Below are 18,027 nucleotides of genomic sequence, written 5' to 3' on the forward strand. Positions count from 1 at the left end.
GTAGTTTCTTCGTTGAATTAATTTAATTATGTTATGACAGCGCGCACCGGTTTTTCGTGCGATTGCTTTCAAACAATCGAATTTTTGAAACGACTGATGAAAGGAGAAAAGCAACACTCGTTTATTGTCACAACTGATAATTGGAGAAAATTGCTGTTCCAAAAATTGACACATCTTGGCACATATTTGTCTTGAAATTAGCCCAAAAATGCAAACAAACGTGCAATTCTTTGAAGTGTTTGCTGTGTTTGATCTGTCGTAAAAATATAATTAGAGCTGTTGTGTTTTCTAAATGAGGCTGTAAAAATGATTGTTGATAAGGTGATGTGAAAATGCCAGAGCGCTATTATAGTACGGTGTAGATTTCGCTTAATCTCGGTACCGCTTCCATCGAAGGTCGACCTGCAACGAGTCACAACTTGAAAAAACAAATCGACGAAGTTCAGTGAAAAACAGCACCAACCCTGATACTACTAATCTACTTAATGATTTTTATTTCAATTAAATCGAATCCTCTAGCTCACTGAATCGCAGTTACCTTGGCTGAGCACGTCTTTGAGCTCGCCTACTGCGAAACGACCAACTAATTTTTTGTCCACACAGAGGCACATCTCTTCTATGGACTGTTGGAAATTTACCAGAACGATTCTTTGTCGTTTCTCTTCGATTTCTGCTACCAAAACTGCAATACTCTACGAGATCAATTATCACGATACTGGTAATTCGTCGGAATTGATTTTACCTTGGCCACGGTGGCATCCATGCGATCGACACGTTGTCCGTCGAATATTATCAAAGCTCCCTCTTCTTGACACTGTAGAATGACGTTTCGCAAAAATTCCGCCGCCGGGAACATGATGGTACCGTTTGGAGCGATCGAGTAAACCTCGTCTTGACAGTTGGATTTCAGTTTTTCTAGTTTGAGGGGTGGGCGCGCTGCTGCGTGCAAGACGAAGAGCAGGTTGGTCGAAATACCGATCAGGATGCCGTACTCGAGGCTCAGGAAGAGGGAACTGAGCAAGGTGGCTAACATCGGGATTAAATCCGGCTCTGGAATGAGGAGTATACAGTGTGATGCTCAAAATGTGGTACTGGGCGTACTGCTCGTTTTCCAAAAGAGGGCGAAGGCCTCGAAGTCGAAGAGGTAGAACATGGCGCAGATTATAACAGCAGCTAGGGTAGCCTTGGGAATGTAGTAGAACGTGGAGGTGAGGAACGGTAGAGCGACCAAAATGGACACTCCGGTGAAGACAGCGGCCATGTTGGTTTTGGCCCCGGAGGCGTTGTTCACAGCCGTTCTGGTGAAGGAACCGGTGACGGGCATCGACAACACCAAAGAACCCATGATGTTGGCAACACCTAGAGCTACCATCTCTTGGCTCCCGTCCAGAGATTTGCCCTTAGCTGAAAAGAGTGACGTTTATGGTGTGACTGTCGCTCGTAGGGACGCTCACAGAACACTTTGGCAATCGCTATGGTCTCCAGGATCGCCACCATAGGGATGAAAATCATAGACACTCCGAACTCTTCGACCATCTCGATGAAATTGTCAATTGTAGGGATTGCGAAATGGGGGAACCCCCCAGTGACACAACCTGTCAGTTTTAAGTAGTTCAGATTGTTTCTTTCCAGGATGTAGGCAAGTAACATTCCGAGTGCCACGATCACCGAGTTTTTGACAACTGACAGAAAAAATAATGACCGTCTGAGTATAGAACATGTTTTGGGTGAAGTTGGATCATCTTTGACGTTACCGCAGCCACCGATCTCCTGAAAGCTTGTATCAGTCACAAAACTTACACCAGAGGGTGCATACTTTAAGAAAAAATAATATAGATAAAGAGACGACGCCTAGAATGGTGTCCCACTTGCTTATTTTATGTGCTTCCCCGACGACAGACTGCCATGACTGTAAAAATCCGGTTGCTTGTCCAGCTAGTCCTAGAAAGTTTTTGATTTGGGACGATGCGATTGTGAAAGCTGCAGCTGAGGTGAAGCCGGCCATGACAGGGTACGAGAAGAATTCGAAGACGAAACCTGCAGAATGGAAAATAGAAAGGTAGATTGAAAAATTTTGCGCCTTTGCCTAGATTGATCAGTCCCAGCAAGAGAATGATGATGCCACCGATGAGTGACATGAAGACGCTGGCGCCCAGCCCCATGGTGGTGACGTGGGATTGTATCAAGAGTGCCATGATGGAAGTAGAGCCCATGTTTATTGCTCTGCAACTGCCAAAGATGGCGTAGACGAAGCCTCCCATGAAGCTACTGTAGAGGCCATATTGTAACGGTAGTCCTGAAAAATTTATAGTTTTGTGGTTTTCTTTTTCTTTGAATATCCAGACCAGCGATTCCAGCGTATGCGATTGATTGGGGTATTTCTGTCAAGGCCACGGTAAATCCCGCTAAAAGATCATGGAGAAGGTAGTTCGTGTTGTATTTAGGTAGCCACTTTATTATTGGTATTTTTCGCTCGATGGAGGTTTTCCAGTTGCAAGAAGAGTTCTTGTTTAGAGGATTTTCTGAAAAAGTTAATTAAAAAATAAATTGCGAGTCAAATTGAGCGCCACAAATCTGTAAACTCTTCCCATTGGTACATTGGTTGAGGAAATTTGACGTTCGCAAGTGAACAATTGGTGGAAGGTTTTGTCGAAAATAGTAAAATTGATAGAATTTAAGTGTTGTTCAAGTTTAGCTGTTAAATAAAAATGTAAAGATTGAGTAGAAATACAACTGTGATTCTTTGTTAGCATTGCCACGGTTGTTATGTTGATTTTAAAGACATTTTTAATAGTGAGGTTATGTCAAGAATTTTTTAATGAACAAGTTCGCGGTAAGGTTTAACTAATTTTAAATTTAAATCTTGCAATTATTGTTCGTCTAGTTACCAGTGTCACCAACCCTTTATATTTGCCAAATATAATTTTCCTAGCATTGTTTTGAATTTTTTTTAATTTAAAATAGGGGCAAAATAGAAAAAATATTGTATTACCCTCATTTTATAAGTGGTATTTTGTCGCACTTGTGCGTGGTGTCTTATAAAACTCATATAATAAATTACTATTTTATAATACATCTATGTATGTATACAGGTGGTTCACGTAGCCCGTTCGTTAGAAACTTTCTGATTTCTCAAAATCGTATTAATATGAAAATTGGTAGCCGACTATAATCGACCGCTCTAAGTTCAAATAAAACATTTTCAAAATGGCGACACTTCCAGAAAGACCGGAAATCGTCGCTATCTTTGATTTTTTGAATGGAAAGTCCCCATTTTGATTTCATTTTTGGATTCTACGTTACAGTTTAGTTTTTTCGTAAAAAAGCGGAGTTGCAGGGCTTTATTAAAAAATGTATAACGCCTGAACCGTTGTAAAAATATAATTATTTTTTTTAAGTTGAATTCCTAAAGGTTTGGTCGATCTTTTGCGCCATTAGTGACATTTTTTTTATGTTTCATACTTCCACTACAATTTTTCAAAGTTGATAATAAAAGAATGTCGAAAAATTTCATTTTTTTAAATGGCAACTGCCATTTCTGACACTAGATGTAAATGTAAAATTTAATTTTAAGGCCACTTTTATTAACATTATGTGTTTCCAACCGTTTTGGCGTAATTTCTATTTTTTGAATAAAATTGGTTAAAGTTATTTATTATTTATTATTTATTTGAATAAAATATTTTTTTTATCAAGGAATTGTTTTATTAAAATATTTTTTTGTTAATTTGATTATTTCTTCTCATTTTGTTGTGGGCAAGGAAAAACAAAAATCGACCTGTTTCGGGATTTTTTACAAAAATCAGCTATGTCCAAGTTCTGAATTTTATTCCAGTTAAAGTGTCTACACTGTATATCTATATTACTTAAAATCAATTACATATAAGCATCATAGAAGTTTTCACTTCTGCCTTTTTTTTTGGACGGGGCATCGCGTCTCGGTTTTGTTCAGGGTTCCTTGCCTCATTGGTCGGCCAATGAGCGGACTCCGTTCGTGGCGCGTTTGGTCCCAATTTTCCGATAAATAAGTGACGCCGGCTGAAATTCGTTCACGCTCGAAAGGTGTTCGTTTCGTTCACTTCTTTCCTTTACCTCTACAAAAAGACTGCGGCTCCGTAAAAGCGAGCTGGACAAAAAAACGATGCTCTTCTTCGAGACGACCTGCATCTCGAGAGAAGGCATCTGTCCACAAATCAACACCGGCTCGGAAGAGGGATTGTACAGTTCGACCGCTCCAAAGGGCCGGTGGTTGGAAAAAAAGACTTAAAATTGCCCAAAGATATTTTCAGATTGATCATAATGATCACATCAAAAATAATTTTTATTGATTTGGAATATCCTACGTTTGAGATCTTTTTCGTGACACTAGATTTTATTTGAATTGGACAATTTGTTTTTCTCTCACATTAAATTATAGTGGGTATTTTAGTATAGAAAAAATATAAAAAATTGCAATACCTTTAACTCGACTACCTGAAAGAATAGATTTGACGAATTTGTACGAGCTTGAAAAACATCTTCATTGAAACGATAGGTACGAAAAAACTTTAAACACGCCTTTCTCGAAACTATGTTCTTTCAAATGGCTGTCATAATGTCTCTAGATTGACATTACTGTTTGACTTCAAATTTGGTGTGCACCTTCAGTACACGTCATTATCGCCGGCACCAGAATTAAATTCAATATTTTCTTTTTTATTTGGAACTCTTTGACCTCCGAAATTTTAAAAACAAACGAAAAATCCGACAGTTAATTTTCAAAATGGTCCTATTCTTTTAATGTAATATATATAATTTTTTCCTTTTGATACATTTATAGGATTGATTAAGAAACTTATTCGTTTCTTTTTTTTTACCAGAACTGCAAATCATCAAATCATGGCAACCATTTGGGAAGTTTTTTCGCGGATGTAAGTCTCGCTGATACGTTCGTAGAGGACAGTACCTAACGAGCTTGTTATCTGTACGAGCAATAAAGTTGGACATTATAGTTATTTACGATACATAGAACTTTATATGTGAGCACAGTACCTAACGAGCGAGCGATAGCGAACTTGTTATCTGCACGAGCAGTAAAGTTCTGTAACGGTCGAGCATTGTATAACGTTTTACGGCATATTGGGTCGTAAATCATAAAATTACCTCCATTTTGTAGGGTAGTGCAGCCATTGAAAACATCTGATATATGTATGTTAGCATGGCAACGCCCGGTAAACATTTTTACCAAGCTAGCCCGTAAAGAGACTCTTTACACGTAGAGACAGAGACACATAAACATATGTTTACGACCCAGTGCAGTATCTATAACAAGCCTAATTGTAATTTTATTTGTTTGAAAAATTGAAAAAGTTTTATAGTTTAAAAAATGCCAAAAAGGATAAAATATCCTATATTTGGACTAGAATAATTAGTGTTAGCGTACTGTGAAATACCTTGCAATCGAAAACAAAAAATAAATCGAGTATCTAAGCTTTGACTATCATAGTTCAGTTGGCAGCACTAGTTTAAATATCTTGACAATATTTAAACTGGATGTTCGTTAAATTTATCAAATTCTATTAAATTTGACAAATATAGCAAAAGTCTGAAAATACGTGACAAACTAAACTGATTTAATCTCGTTTGTAATTATTACTTGCATTTTTTTACTTACTCTTTGTCTTTTTCTTATTTGGAGCTTCTGGTATTGCACTGTTCATTTCCATCTTGCTCTCTTCGCGATGGGATAAAACTGAACTAAAAATTCTTTATCGATTGTCATAATTGTATCTGCATTTTTTTTATGCAATATAAACTGGAAAATGGCAGTGAGTCCTCTTGAGAGACTCTTGTCGAGCTAATGGGAACATAATCGAGTACCTGCCCACTTCAACAGATGTGCACTTCACCTAATTGTGTTTATTCGAGAAATATAAAATGATGTATTTGTCGACAGGTCATTTTTTTTATTAATTATCTTATTTTTACGAGTTGTTTGTTTGGTCTTACTGTTTAACGTACAATAAGTAGGCACTAAGATAAATGTGATCGTATAATACTTATTGTTATTATTTTTATATCCCACCTCCACCCGGCGGCACGGCAATTTTGCCGGAGTACATACACTATTACGGATAATACTATCAAGTAATAGTGCAGTGCTTATCAACATAATTACCGGCGTCTCGCCTCCACATTTTGACTTTGTTGTGTTTTATTATGTTCTGTGTCAATGTTAAGGAACTTCCTCACGATGTGACATGAGTATAATAATATACCTTTTTGAATTTCAACAACCAATGCGTTACCTAAATCCAGAATTTTTAAATTTTTAAAAAGAGATTGCGGTACTATTCCCGTCGCTGAAATTACAAGTGGTAAAATCGAATTTTTTTCTAAACACCAAAGATTTCTCATAGCAACGGTGAGCTCTAAATATTTATTAATTTTTGTGTTATATGTCTGTTATATTATGTGAATTTGGAACAGCTATATCTAAAAGATATGCTTGCTTTTGTTGTTTATTTAAAATAATAATGTCTGGTCTGTTGTGCTTAATATGAATGTCAGTTAAAACTGTTCGATCAAAATATAATTTGTAATTGTCATTTTTCAAACAACTTTCTGGTGTATAACTATAATGTAGTTGTGTATTCTTTAATAAATTGAATTTAACTGCTAAATTCATATGTATAATTTTAGCGAATATATCATGACGTTTCTTATATTCGCTTTGAGCCAAAACGGTGCAAGAAGAAATGATGTGTTCAATTGTTTTCCCTTCAGTTCCGGAAATCCTATATATTTATCAATGAACGATTGCAAACCGTATATGTGTTTTTTTATAATTCCTTGTATTTATAACACGATCTTGTATTGCAAATATAAAACCCTCCATCTCAGGGTGAATATTTGATTTATTATTATTATTGTTACATTATTTTTAAAAATGTTTGTACTACGGCAGTGATGAAATAGTTGTCTGTTCAGTTTCACCTAAAAAATAATTGTTTTTTTTAATTCGTAAATAAATCACATCTGTGAATACCTTCACAGTCATCTTGATTGAAAAAAAAATCGTTCAATGTCTTGTCCACTCCAACGCAGACTCTAATCACTGATTGCTTAAAATCCAGAAGTACAATTTTCTGTTTTTTTAGAGCAACTTCTTTAGACAGTGCCGCTATACTCTTGAAGATAATAAGTAATAAATAAACAAAAAAGATGAGAGCGTTTACCTTAGCAACTGTTATATCGATACTGCGAACATATTTTCCGTTTATTATCACAGTAATATTATCACCTTCAAGATCCAGAGCCGTGTCTCTCAAATATTCTGCTGCGGGGAAGTACAGTGTGTCTTTGGGAGTAATAACAACAGCGTTTCCTTGACCGTTCGAGAGTTTCTCATTATCAATATCGAACTTTGGGCGTGCACTTGCGTACAGCACAAAAATGATATTAACAGCAACACCGATTAAGAGTCCATAGTCGGCACCAAGAAGAATGGTAGAGATGAACGTCGTCAAGAATGGAATCAAATCGAGTTCTACAACAACAACTACATTCCTGTTGATTTTGTGGAGCTTTTGACTTACTTTTCGTCCTCCAAAATAGACCAAATGCTTTAAAATCAAACAAATACAACATGGCAACGATCAATATAGAAGCCAGTGTGGCTATAGGAACGTAGTAGAACACGGGAGTAAGAAAAGCGATGGTTAAGATTAGAAGTGCTGATGTGAAAACTCCCGCTAGTGTTGTTTTGACACCTGAAGCGTTATTTATGGCGCTCCTGGAGAAAGATCCATTGACAGGCATCGAGCCCACGAAGGAACCCACAATATTGCAGAGTCCCAAAGTAGCGAGTTCTTGAGTCGCGTCGATTCTTTGTCCTTTCGCTAAAATCGAATCGATGAGATCATAGTTAAAGCTGCGGAAAGATTTTTTACAAAAGGCTTTAGTTACAGACACCGTTTCCAATATTGCTAAGGCTGGAATCGCGAAAAGAGAAACTCCAAAACTTCCGGCTATGTCAGCAAAATCGTACTCGGTAGCGTTGGTTTTGGTACTGAACGGTGGTGGTTTAACTGTAGGGAAGCCAGCGATGACGGTTCCAGTCAATTGGAATGGAGAGTTGGCACTCAAGTAGTACGATAGGATGGTACCGATAACCACCGTCACTGCGCTTCTAGCAAGTGACAAGAAACATAAGAGTTGTCCAAGAAAATTTCTCGTTTTGGACCAGTCTGGACGTCGTTCTAGTGTTCCAAAAACCTCAATCTTCTACAATTTTGATTGGTACTAACTGACATCTGGTGCACTCTACGTACTTTGAGAACAATTAAAAACAGTATGGAGACTACTCCCAGAACCGTGTCCCACAATCTAGTTTCCGAGATGTTGGTAACAATCGAAATCCAACATTCTAAGAAGTTGCTGTTTTTACCAGAGATTCCCATCAGGCTTTTTATTTGTGACGAACCGACTTGTATGGTACCGCCACAAATGAAGCCCGCGATGATCGGATAAGAGAGGAACTCCACGACAAAACCTGAAATTGAATTGTTTGGTGGGATTAAGTGAAGAGTTTGGCTCGTACCTAGACGTATCACTCCTAAAGTAAAGATTATGATTCCTGAAAGAAAAGTCATGAGTACTGCTGCATCGGGACCTAGTTTCGTGACGTGAGGTTGCAGCATTAATGACAGGAGGGAACCGGGACCGATGTTGAGGTCTTTACAAGTTCCAAAAATGGCGTAGATGAAGCCGTCAACAAGACCTGAGTACAGACCGTATTCTGGTGGTAGTCCTGCGAGAAAGAGTGATATTTCGCAAGTGGTACCGTTAGGGAGGTTAAGCAGACCTGCTAGTAGTGCATAAGCTATGGCTTGTGGAATTTCAGATACACCTACAGTCAGTCCAGCCAAAAGGTCATGAAGCAACGTGGAAAAAGTGTAATGGGGTAACCAACAAATGATGGGAAGTCTTTTCTTTACAAATTTTTCAACTTTCATTTTGGACCAGAATTTTTTCTTTTCACAAACTGAAACTATCGACACTAATATCGGGTGTTTTTTAAATTTCACCTGGTAGTAGGCGTTGGAGAGTCGATTGTGAACTCACAACGTAAGATTTAAACAACTGATCGGTGATCCGTAACTGGTACAGTGCGTTCACAATCGACTCTTCAACGCCTACTATGAGGTGAAATTAAAAAAAAACACCCGATACAACGTAAACACATTGTTATTTACTTTTCATGGTTAAAAGCACTTATGCATAAGTTAGGTTTTACTGGTCTTTATAGGTTTATTCTTATCTTTTGAATATTTTTAATTACAATACATTAACCATGAACTGAAGTTTTATAACATTATCATATAAAAGGACAATAGATATTAATGCTTTTTATTGTGGAAGATTAAATTTTTATTCTAAACGACATGAACACTCATTTGGTAGTTGCATGTTTCGTTGTTGCAGATCGTTGTTTGGTAAAACGAAAATATTTCAGGTCTTTTCTGCAATTCTCATCGAAATTGATGGAAGAATTTTTAACTTTCTATAATTTCACACTAAATTACTTTATTATTTAGAGTGTCATAGTTGAGATGTTTCCGTTGCTACACTTGCTTCCTGATCTAGATCTAGAAACAATAACAAGTGAACATTTTGCAATAGATAATAAGTAGTAATAATACCTTTAATAGCACTTTGGTCGCTGTTTTCGTTTAGAAAATACTTCTCAAGTTTCTTATCTACACCTATGCACACTTTTATCACTGATTCTTTGAAGTCCAAGAATATAATCTTATGTTTCCTGAGGACCAGCTCGTGAGTAAGTACTGCTATACTCTTGAACCCAATAAAATTTGCTTACAAGATCAGAACGAACAGACCAAGCACAAATAATTTACCTTGGCCACTGTCACGTCCATGCTGCGAATATACTTCCCATTAATGACGACAGTAATGTCTTTGCCTTCAAAGTCCAAAACTGTATCTCTTAAATACTCTGCCGCGGGGAAGTACAGAGTGTCTTTGGGAGTGACGACAAATATTTCACCTTGACCATTTGCGAGTTTTTCTGTAGTTATGTAGAATTTTGGACGCGCACTTGCGTACAAAACGAACAACAGATTCACTCCTGCTCCGATTAAGATTCCGTAATCAACACCAAGAAAAAGACTGCAGAGGAAGGTTGTCAAAAACGGAATCAGATCGAGTTCTGCAAAAAAATAATGTTGACAGTGTCCAAATTGATTGGTGTGGATTTAGGTACTTTTGTTTTTCCAAAGCACGACGAACGCTTCGAAATCGAACAAATAAAACATGGCGCAGATTATTATGGAGGCCAAGGTGGGTTTAGGAACGTAGTAGAAAGAAGGGGTGAGGAACGCGATCGCAAGGAGGAGGAGTAGTGACGTAAATACTCCTGCGAGTGTTGTTCTGACGCCGGAAGCGTTGTTCACGGCGCTTCTGGTGAAGGAACCGGTGACTGGCATCGAACCTACGAAGGAACCAATCGTGTTGCAAAGTCCCAACGCAATCATTTCTTGGGTGGCGTCCAGTTTGCGTCCTTTGCCTGAAAGGTGAAAGGTCAAAAAAGAGTTGAACTCGAGGAAAGGTATTACAAAAGGCTTTGGCTATCGATACTGCCTCTAGTATGGATAGAATTGGGATGAATATGAAGGAGACACCGTAATTCTTGGCTATGTCGCTGAAGTCATATTCGGTACCGTTGACGGTGGTACTGAATGAGGGTGGACGAAACGGTGGAAATCCCCCGCTGACGTTCCCCGTGATTTGAAATGGAGACTTGTCTCGTAGATAGTATGATATTAAGGTGCCAATAACTACAATCAGAGCGTTTCTAGCAAGAGACAGTAGAAATATGAATTTTCCCAAAACATTTCTCTTCGTGGACCAGTCAGCTCGATGTTGTAAAGACCCAAAAACGCGAATCTCCTGCAATTCGTAATTGGACAATTTCTCTTCGATTTTAGACTCTACGTACTTTGAGAATGACCAAGAACACTATGGAGGTCACCCCGAGGACAGTGTCCCACAAGCTGATTTCTGAAATGTTCTCAAAGACAGACTTCCAGCTCTGCAGAAAATTGTCGCTCTTCCCTGGGATCCCAAACAAGCTCTTCAACTGAGACGACGCAATCTGGAACGAACCTCCACAGATAAATCCCGCAATGATCGGGTACGAGAAGAATTCGATGACGAAACCTACGGCAGCGGAATTTTCATATTTGGACAAACAAGTTTGTTTTGATCGTACCTAGTTGCAACACACCGAGGACGAAGATAATAATCCCCGAAAGAAAAGTCATGAGGACCGCAGCGTCGGCTCCCATCTGTGTGACGTGGGGCTGCAACATCAGCGACAGGATGGAAGTGGGACCGATGTTGAGGTCCTTGCAGCCCCCAAAGATCGCGTAGATGAAGCCGTCGATCAACCCTGAGTATAAACCGTATTCTGCTGGTAGTCCTGCGGGAAAGAATTCTGGTTTTAAAGGAATGGTACTGCTTGGGCGAAGTACCTGCTACTATTGCGTACGCGATTCCTTGGGGAATTTCCGTCATGCCGACGGTGAGTCCCGCTAGGACGTCTTGGAAGAATGTGGCAATGGTGTATTGAGGTAACCAGTTCAAAATAGGGATTCTCTTTTTAATCAGTTTCTTGTAGTTTATTTTAGACCAAAACTTTCTTGTTGTGAGTACTGAAATTGTTGTTGTTGGTGCTGGAACGGTCTGAATTGTTTGTTGCATACCTGCCATTGTTGTTTCGGTCAAATAAGTTCATCCAAGATTTCAGTTTGTCACTATCACTTTCACTTATCGGTACTTAACTACGAGTGGTACTTTCCTGTCTTTTATAGGTTGTTTGCTGACTAATCAATTATTATTTTTACGAGTATGTTACGAGACAGGAGTTTTATAGTGTTATAAAGTAATAAGACTTTAAACATTACTATTTTTATTATAGCAGATATACTTATGTATATTTGAGTCTAGACAGATGCGTATAATGTCAAGAAAACCGGTATTCACATCCTGAGTGTTTAGTGTTGACCGTTACCTGCGGTTCTTGAATTCTGATGATGTAACACATAATTAAGGTTATTATTGTTTTTTCAAGGAAAAATGAGAATCTTCAACACACTTTTATTGTTAGGAGGAAATAAATTAATCAAGTATAAAAGATATAGATAAAATAGGTACCTATAGTGTATTGTATCCGTAATCAGGACTGCATTAAAAGATTTAAGCAATCAAAAGATTTGAGTTGTCTGGTTTCGCCATTTTTCATAAATACCCACCAAGGAACATTTCGAGTACACCCAACACATGTTTAGTCCCAGCTTGTGAAGCTGAAATCATACAACTCCCTCAACTGAGTTGTGGGGAGGTTCTTCTGAAATCAAATTCATCAAAGAAATTGTTAAATTGACTTGCGCCTCTACCTTCGATAAGATCTTCAAGTTCTCCGCTCTTGACGGAATCTTTCAAGGTGTCATCTAGTCCTAGACAAACGTTGATAACTGATGGTTTGAAGTGCCAGAAAATAACTTTACCGCCTCTCTGTTCTATAGTTTTACTGAAGACTACAATGCTCTGCAAACGTAGAATTAGATTGCTCTACTCACTCAGAAATAAATTCGTTACCCTTGCTAGTGTTATGTCGATGGTCCTCATGTACTTTCCATCCACAATCACGATCGCATTCTTCCCCTCGCAATTTAGAACTTTGTCTCTGAGATTTTCTGCGGCGGGGAAGTACAAATTGTCCACGGGGGTAATCACGTAGATGTCGCCTTGATGTTTGGAAATTTTTTCTTTGACAATCGTGATCTTGGGGCGTGCAGCTGGATACAAAATGAAGAGCAGATTGACGGCGATTCCGATCAAAATCCCATATTCCAGACTGAAGAAGAGGCAACAGAGCAGAGTGCTCAAGAATGGAATGAAATCTATTTCTGTAAGAAATAGTTATTAGAGAGAGGAAGAAAGGTCTCGTGGGGCTTACTTTTGTTCTTCCAAAGTACTATGAAAGCTTCTAACTCGAAGAGGAAGATCATGGCGCAGATGATCACAGCTGCTAGAGTAGCTTTTGGTACGTAGCAAAACGCAGGAGTTAGGAAGGCAATTGTGAGAAGTGTAATTATCGAAGTGAAAACTCCGCCCATGGGGGTTCGAACTCCCGCAGATCGATTTATGGCACTTCTTGTGAAGGAGCCAGTGATGGGAAACGAGTGGACGAAAGAACTCAAGATGTTGCCCAGTCCTAGAGTTAAGATCTCTTGAGTCGCGTCGAAAGAGCCTCCGCTAGCTACAGGCAGAAGAGTATTAGAAGGGGAGGAGTTTAGGTCGAAACTCTATTACCAAAGTTCTTGGTGATGGAGATGCACTCCAAGAGAGCCACGATCGGTATAAAGATGATGGAGGGTCCAAGTTCCGACGTCATTTCACCGAAGCTGTACTCGGTACCGTTGAAATTTGCAGAGAAAGGAGGCGCCTCAAATGGAGGAAATCCCCCTTTTACTTCCCCTAAAATCTAAAATGTAGCAATCTATCTTTTGGAATCTAACTCCCCCACCTATTGTTTTAAACGGTTCGTCGCTGCGAAGACTGTAGGCAATAATGGCTCCAGTTATGATAACGATAGCGTTTCTAGCCAAATATATCATGTAGACAGCGATTCCGATGATGTTGCGTCTTCTAGACCAATCCTTACGAAGTTTTAAACTTCCGAATCTCTTGAGTTCCTGAGAAAACATTTGCATTTGTGTTTTTCGAACTACACAATACTTACTCGAAGACCTAGCAGACATGTGAAAGAAACGACTCCTAGAATTGCGTCCCACTTGCTTATTTGGTCAATGTTTTCGAAGAATTGTATCCAGGCTTCTAGGAAAGCGTCGGATTTGCCAGGAATCCCGAAGAAATTGTTCAACTGAGTGGAACCGATTTGCAGCGACGCGGCACAAGTGAATGCGGCGATGATGGGGTAAGAGAAGAATTCAATCACGAAACCTACAGAATGAAGATTAAGAACAAATAGTGATTAGAAGTAGTTAAAAGGAATTGGTTGAAGTAGTGATTTAAATTGGAAATGGTGTTGCGTTGTTTCATCATCTTGTGAATTTGAAATGATCAAACTTTCGTTTGGTCTTTGACAATTTGGACAAACATCAACGGAAAAAGTTCGATTTGTCTTTAAATCGTCTTGAAACGGAAACCTTGTAATTTTTCTGATGTTTGTTTTGAGTTGTACTCGTTGTCAGAACCCTTTTGACAATTGGAACGAAAAGCTTATTAAAAAGATAATGATAATTGTAACATTGGCATGATAATGCTGTTGATAAAATCAGTAAATCTAACCCAGAAAACACTTCTCTGTAGTGACGAGCAATTAGTATTGTAATCAAAATAAGATTATATAAATTGATAATGATGGCAGAACAATTCTTAGGAGCAGGTCCTTCACTGATGCGATTCTAGTATAAGAATTGTAAACAACCGATCAAAGTCCTCATCTATTCGATTAAATGTCAATCACCGATTCAACAGATAGGACCCACCTAGATTAAATATTCCTAGTAGAAAGATGATAGCTCCCGACAGGAAACACATCAGCGTTGCCACATCCGGACCAAATTTCGACACGTGTGATTGGAGCATCAGAGCCAGAATACTTGTAGGTCCCAGATTGATTCCTTTGACATTTCCAAATATGGCGTACGTAAAACCGCCCACAAATGCCGAATACAAACCATATTCCGGCGACAAACCTGCACCACGTAGAATAGAAGGTGGGCAAAAATCAAATCGAACTTGTTACCTGCTATTCCGGCATATGCTATTCCTTGAGGCACCTCTGTTAAACTCACTGTGATTCCTGCCAAAAGATCTTGGAAAAATGTTGAGACTTTGTATCGAGGCAGCCATCTCGTAATTGGCAGTCTTTTGTTCAAGATTTCTTTGTAGTCAACATCAAAGAAACTTTTTTGGTCGCCTGGAAATAAATTTGATTGGACAGGTTTTAGACACGTTGCGGAGACACGTTGCGGTGGTAATTGAAGGTTTTGGTCAGAAAATTTAACATATTGTCATTTGTTGTAATTGCCTGAGCAGAATCGGCATCTGCGGCCCTGCTCTTTCTGTGTATGTAATAATAATAATACACATTTGAAAAAATAAGAAAAAATAAGATTTCTTCAGTTTCTTACTTTTGGTGGTTTCTGTAGATGATACATTGTCCATTTCGTTGTTTTTCAGATTCGATAGTCACCAGCGCCCAGTGACCACAAACTTTACAAAATCGTGTCACAATTTCAATAGACCTTATCTAAGCACCAAATGTGCTTTTGTAGAAACCGCCTCCACTTAAGTGGACGCTGTTTTATTATGATAACAACTACGCAGATTAAATTATTCAACGAAGTACGTAAAAGCAAATCGTTTTCTTAGATCCAACGTTTTGCTAATTTAAGGACGCGTCCTATTGCACTGAACCACCACCACCATTCATGACAAGTTTCGACAAAGTACAGTTAGTATGTTATTTAGTGGTACCTATTTCTAATGACTAACGAACATTTTTTAAGTTGGTTGATTGTTAGTTGATATTTATTTTTTTGTATTACATATATAATTTACCTGATAAGTCTAAATTATGGTGTAACTACGGTATACCACTATCGTGTTATATACAGGGTGATTCATATAGTTTCATAAATATTTTAACCAGTGGAAGATTCCGGTCTCAAAAGGCTCTTGACAATAAAATATTGAGTCATACGTCAAAAATTGGCAAAAACTACCATATCGGTTTTTTTACTATTAGTAAATGCCATTCTTCGCTAATTAAATCCACTTTACGTCCAATGTATAACAAATGTCATGAAAGTCATAATAGAAGCAAACAATTGTTGCTATAGAGAAAATATTGGTATTATAATATATACTTTAGTTTCATTTTGACAATAATGCCCGACAGTTTGTTTCAACGTAAAATATTTTCATATATCTGCAGTTCTTAAAGGGTGGTAGTACACTCTTCAACATGATTTATCTTCAAGAATTTTAACGTTAGAACCTAGATATTTTTGTAAGAGTGTCTAGGCGCTGGAATCTACCACTGGTTAAAGTTTGTATGATACTATATGAATCATCCTGTATGTATATAGGGAATGGCAGGACTGACGCCCCACAGAAGACTGGCAAATTCGTGGAATTACGCTGAAACGTAAATTAAAAACTATATTTTTTTTACTCTCAAAATAAGCGAGAAAAGACATTGCGAAATTGACCAATCAGACGAGAATACCATCCAGGACTTAATTGGTCGCTACCCAATCGAATATTATCGAACCGCGCAAAACTTTTTATATTCAAATGGTCCACTACTTTTTTTGACAGATGTTTGTGTCATCTTGACAATTTAAACATTTTAATTTGTCATTGTTTTTTCTTAAGATCTGAAATCGTGTTGCAAAATTCTGCCGAGATGTATTCAGCTGCCGATTATGTTGAGATGTTGATTTATCTTTGGAGAATGCGGACGGAACGCTAGGGAGGCAGCAAGAATTTTCTCTGATCGTTTTCCTGACCGACCTTCTCCTGATCACAAAACAATTTTGAGAGTACTTGCTAGGGCTCAAGAAAGAGGGAAAGTTTTGCCGAATCGAAATGAAATAGGCGGAGGTGCACGAACCGCACGGACCTTGGATAATGTGCAATAATGTGCTAAATTTGACAATAAAATACAGTCGACCAAATATTTTGAGTAGAATGATAATATTTTTGGAAACCAAGCAACGCCCTCATTCATTCTGTTCTTCCCTATTTTTTCCGCGCTTGACTAAAGGGATTGGTGGATTTGATATGCTTCTAACTCGATTAAAAAAGCAGATAAGAAAAAAGAATCAGTCTTTCTAGTAATGTAATTGCTGTCGGCACAAGTCAGTTTCCTCTGGGGCGTGAGTTGTGCCACACCCTGTATAACATCCATTGCAAAATTCTGTCAGTGACACGTTAAAGGAAGAAAGACAACAAAAGAAAGGCTATAACGATCATTCATGGACGAAAGTGAGACCTTGAAGAGAGTAGAATTGAAGAATGACGAAAAAGAAAGTTCCCTTGAACCTGCTGTATTGATGGCACTAGATGAGCAATATAATTTGGAACTGTTGGAACAAGATAGTTTTGCAAAAGAATGTATTTATGTAAGATATAGACCCGGAGAAAATAAGAAGACAATAGAATGCAAGAAGTACCTAATTAATGCACGCCTTCACACTAGAGCTATCGTGTTTTGTGGATATCTGTTAGTTGCTCGGCTTCTAAGTGGTTGTCTTTAAAGTCGGATTGAATATTTGCTCCTCACTCCAGATTGCAAAACGGCTTTGTCTACTTGACCTGTCACAAAGCAACAAACAAAACCGCATAACGCATGGAAATGTTTCACTCATTAATTAAGAAAGATATAGATCAGTCCGTTTTATAGATTAGAGTGGTATTGTGACATTTGTTTGTGGATATTAGGCAACATCAGATATTCTTCTCGCATTCTATTCTGACAATGAACATTAAAAGTCTACATTCTTAATACATTCCATAAAATCAATCATAACGTAATAATTGTGCGCCAAGTGTACAGCTTTCGATTAAATCTTATTCGAAGGTCATTTTTATAACGTTGTCATGTGATAGAACGATTATCTATTGTTTTGTTTAAATCTGATTCTGTTTAAGTATGTCAAAAAGCGAATCTTAAAGATCCATCAAGATAAATGCGCTTGATCGTGCAGATTTGTCAAAATATAAATAATGGTAGGTGTGTCATTGTCTTGTTAGTTATTTACACAGAACGAGTTGAATACAACGTTTTTTTGTTCGACGAGACACTTAAAGGCTCAAAATCGCTTAAAATCTTTAAAATTAGCTTGACATTTCGTTTTGACAAGTTGTGACATTTATCAAAATCCGTTCACACAGGAGAAAATTCTCAAATTCTGACAGTGTTGAACA

At 38.0% G+C, this 18,027-nt stretch overlaps 4 protein-coding genes across 15 annotated transcripts; all 4 read right to left on the reverse strand.

Moving 5' to 3' along the window:
- Positions 1-97: 97 nt before the first annotated feature.
- Positions 98-6,074, reverse strand: LOC138137868 (sodium-independent sulfate anion transporter-like). 4 transcript variants are annotated; one of them, XR_011161901.1, is made up of 9 exons: positions 5,654-6,073; positions 2,346-2,522; positions 2,087-2,296; positions 1,817-2,037; positions 1,455-1,770; positions 1,102-1,404; positions 743-1,050; positions 464-692; positions 98-402 (listed from the first exon to the last, which is right to left on the reverse strand). XR_011161901.1 is itself a non-coding variant. In XM_069057446.1 (9 exons), exons 1-9 carry the CDS (start codon positions 5,703-5,705, stop codon positions 347-349), a joined length of 1,797 nt encoding a protein of 598 aa, XP_068913547.1. In that variant the 5' UTR covers positions 5,706-6,071; the 3' UTR covers positions 98-346. The 4 variants fall into 4 exon arrangements, 2 of the variants coding, with proteins under 2 accessions (XP_068913547.1, XP_068913548.1); XR_011161902.1 differs by having other exon boundaries at positions 98-418; XM_069057446.1 differs by having other exon boundaries at positions 539-692; positions 5,654-6,071.
- An 804-nt stretch (positions 6,075-6,878) lies between these two features.
- On the reverse strand, positions 6,879-9,300 carry LOC138138236 (sodium-independent sulfate anion transporter-like). Of its 8 annotated transcripts, XM_069058046.1 has the most exons (9): positions 9,237-9,290; positions 8,846-9,031; positions 8,582-8,791; positions 8,313-8,533; positions 7,932-8,265; positions 7,578-7,880; positions 7,218-7,528; positions 7,028-7,169; positions 6,879-6,975 (listed from the first exon to the last, which is right to left on the reverse strand). In XM_069058046.1, the coding sequence occupies exons 1-9, from the start codon at positions 9,241-9,243 to the stop codon at positions 6,938-6,940; spliced, it is 1,752 nt and encodes a 583-aa protein (XP_068914147.1). In that variant the 5' UTR covers positions 9,244-9,290; the 3' UTR covers positions 6,879-6,937. The 8 variants fall into 8 exon arrangements, with proteins under 8 accessions (XP_068914147.1, XP_068914146.1, XP_068914145.1 ...); XM_069058045.1 differs by having other exon boundaries at positions 7,028-7,528; XM_069058044.1 differs by having other exon boundaries at positions 8,582-9,031.
- A 76-nt stretch (positions 9,301-9,376) lies between these two features.
- LOC138138239 (sodium-independent sulfate anion transporter-like) lies at positions 9,377-11,908 on the reverse strand. The gene is made up of 9 exons (XM_069058051.1): positions 11,766-11,908; positions 11,535-11,714; positions 11,273-11,482; positions 11,000-11,220; positions 10,617-10,950; positions 10,265-10,567; positions 9,900-10,210; positions 9,684-9,837; positions 9,377-9,629 (listed from the first exon to the last, which is right to left on the reverse strand). Exons 1-9 carry the CDS (start codon positions 11,770-11,772, stop codon positions 9,583-9,585), a joined length of 1,767 nt encoding a protein of 588 aa, XP_068914152.1. The 5' UTR covers positions 11,773-11,908; the 3' UTR covers positions 9,377-9,582.
- A 237-nt stretch (positions 11,909-12,145) lies between these two features.
- LOC138138238 (sodium-independent sulfate anion transporter-like) lies at positions 12,146-15,455 on the reverse strand. Of its 2 annotated transcripts, none has more exons than XM_069058050.1 (10): positions 15,225-15,455; positions 14,837-15,010; positions 14,577-14,786; positions 13,808-14,028; positions 13,592-13,760; positions 13,378-13,542; positions 13,022-13,324; positions 12,661-12,971; positions 12,459-12,609; positions 12,146-12,406 (listed from the first exon to the last, which is right to left on the reverse strand). In XM_069058050.1, exons 1-10 carry the CDS (start codon positions 15,256-15,258, stop codon positions 12,372-12,374), a joined length of 1,773 nt encoding a protein of 590 aa, XP_068914151.1. In that variant the 5' UTR covers positions 15,259-15,455; the 3' UTR covers positions 12,146-12,371. The 2 variants fall into 2 exon arrangements, with proteins under 2 accessions (XP_068914151.1, XP_068914150.1); XM_069058049.1 differs by having other exon boundaries at positions 12,146-12,409; positions 15,225-15,451.
- Positions 15,456-18,027: the final 2,572 nt, after the last annotated feature.

This window comes from Tenebrio molitor, chromosome 9 (genome assembly GCF_963966145.1).
Source record: "Tenebrio molitor chromosome 9, icTenMoli1.1, whole genome shotgun sequence".
NCBI classification, from domain to species: domain Eukaryota; kingdom Metazoa; phylum Arthropoda; class Insecta; order Coleoptera; family Tenebrionidae; genus Tenebrio; species Tenebrio molitor.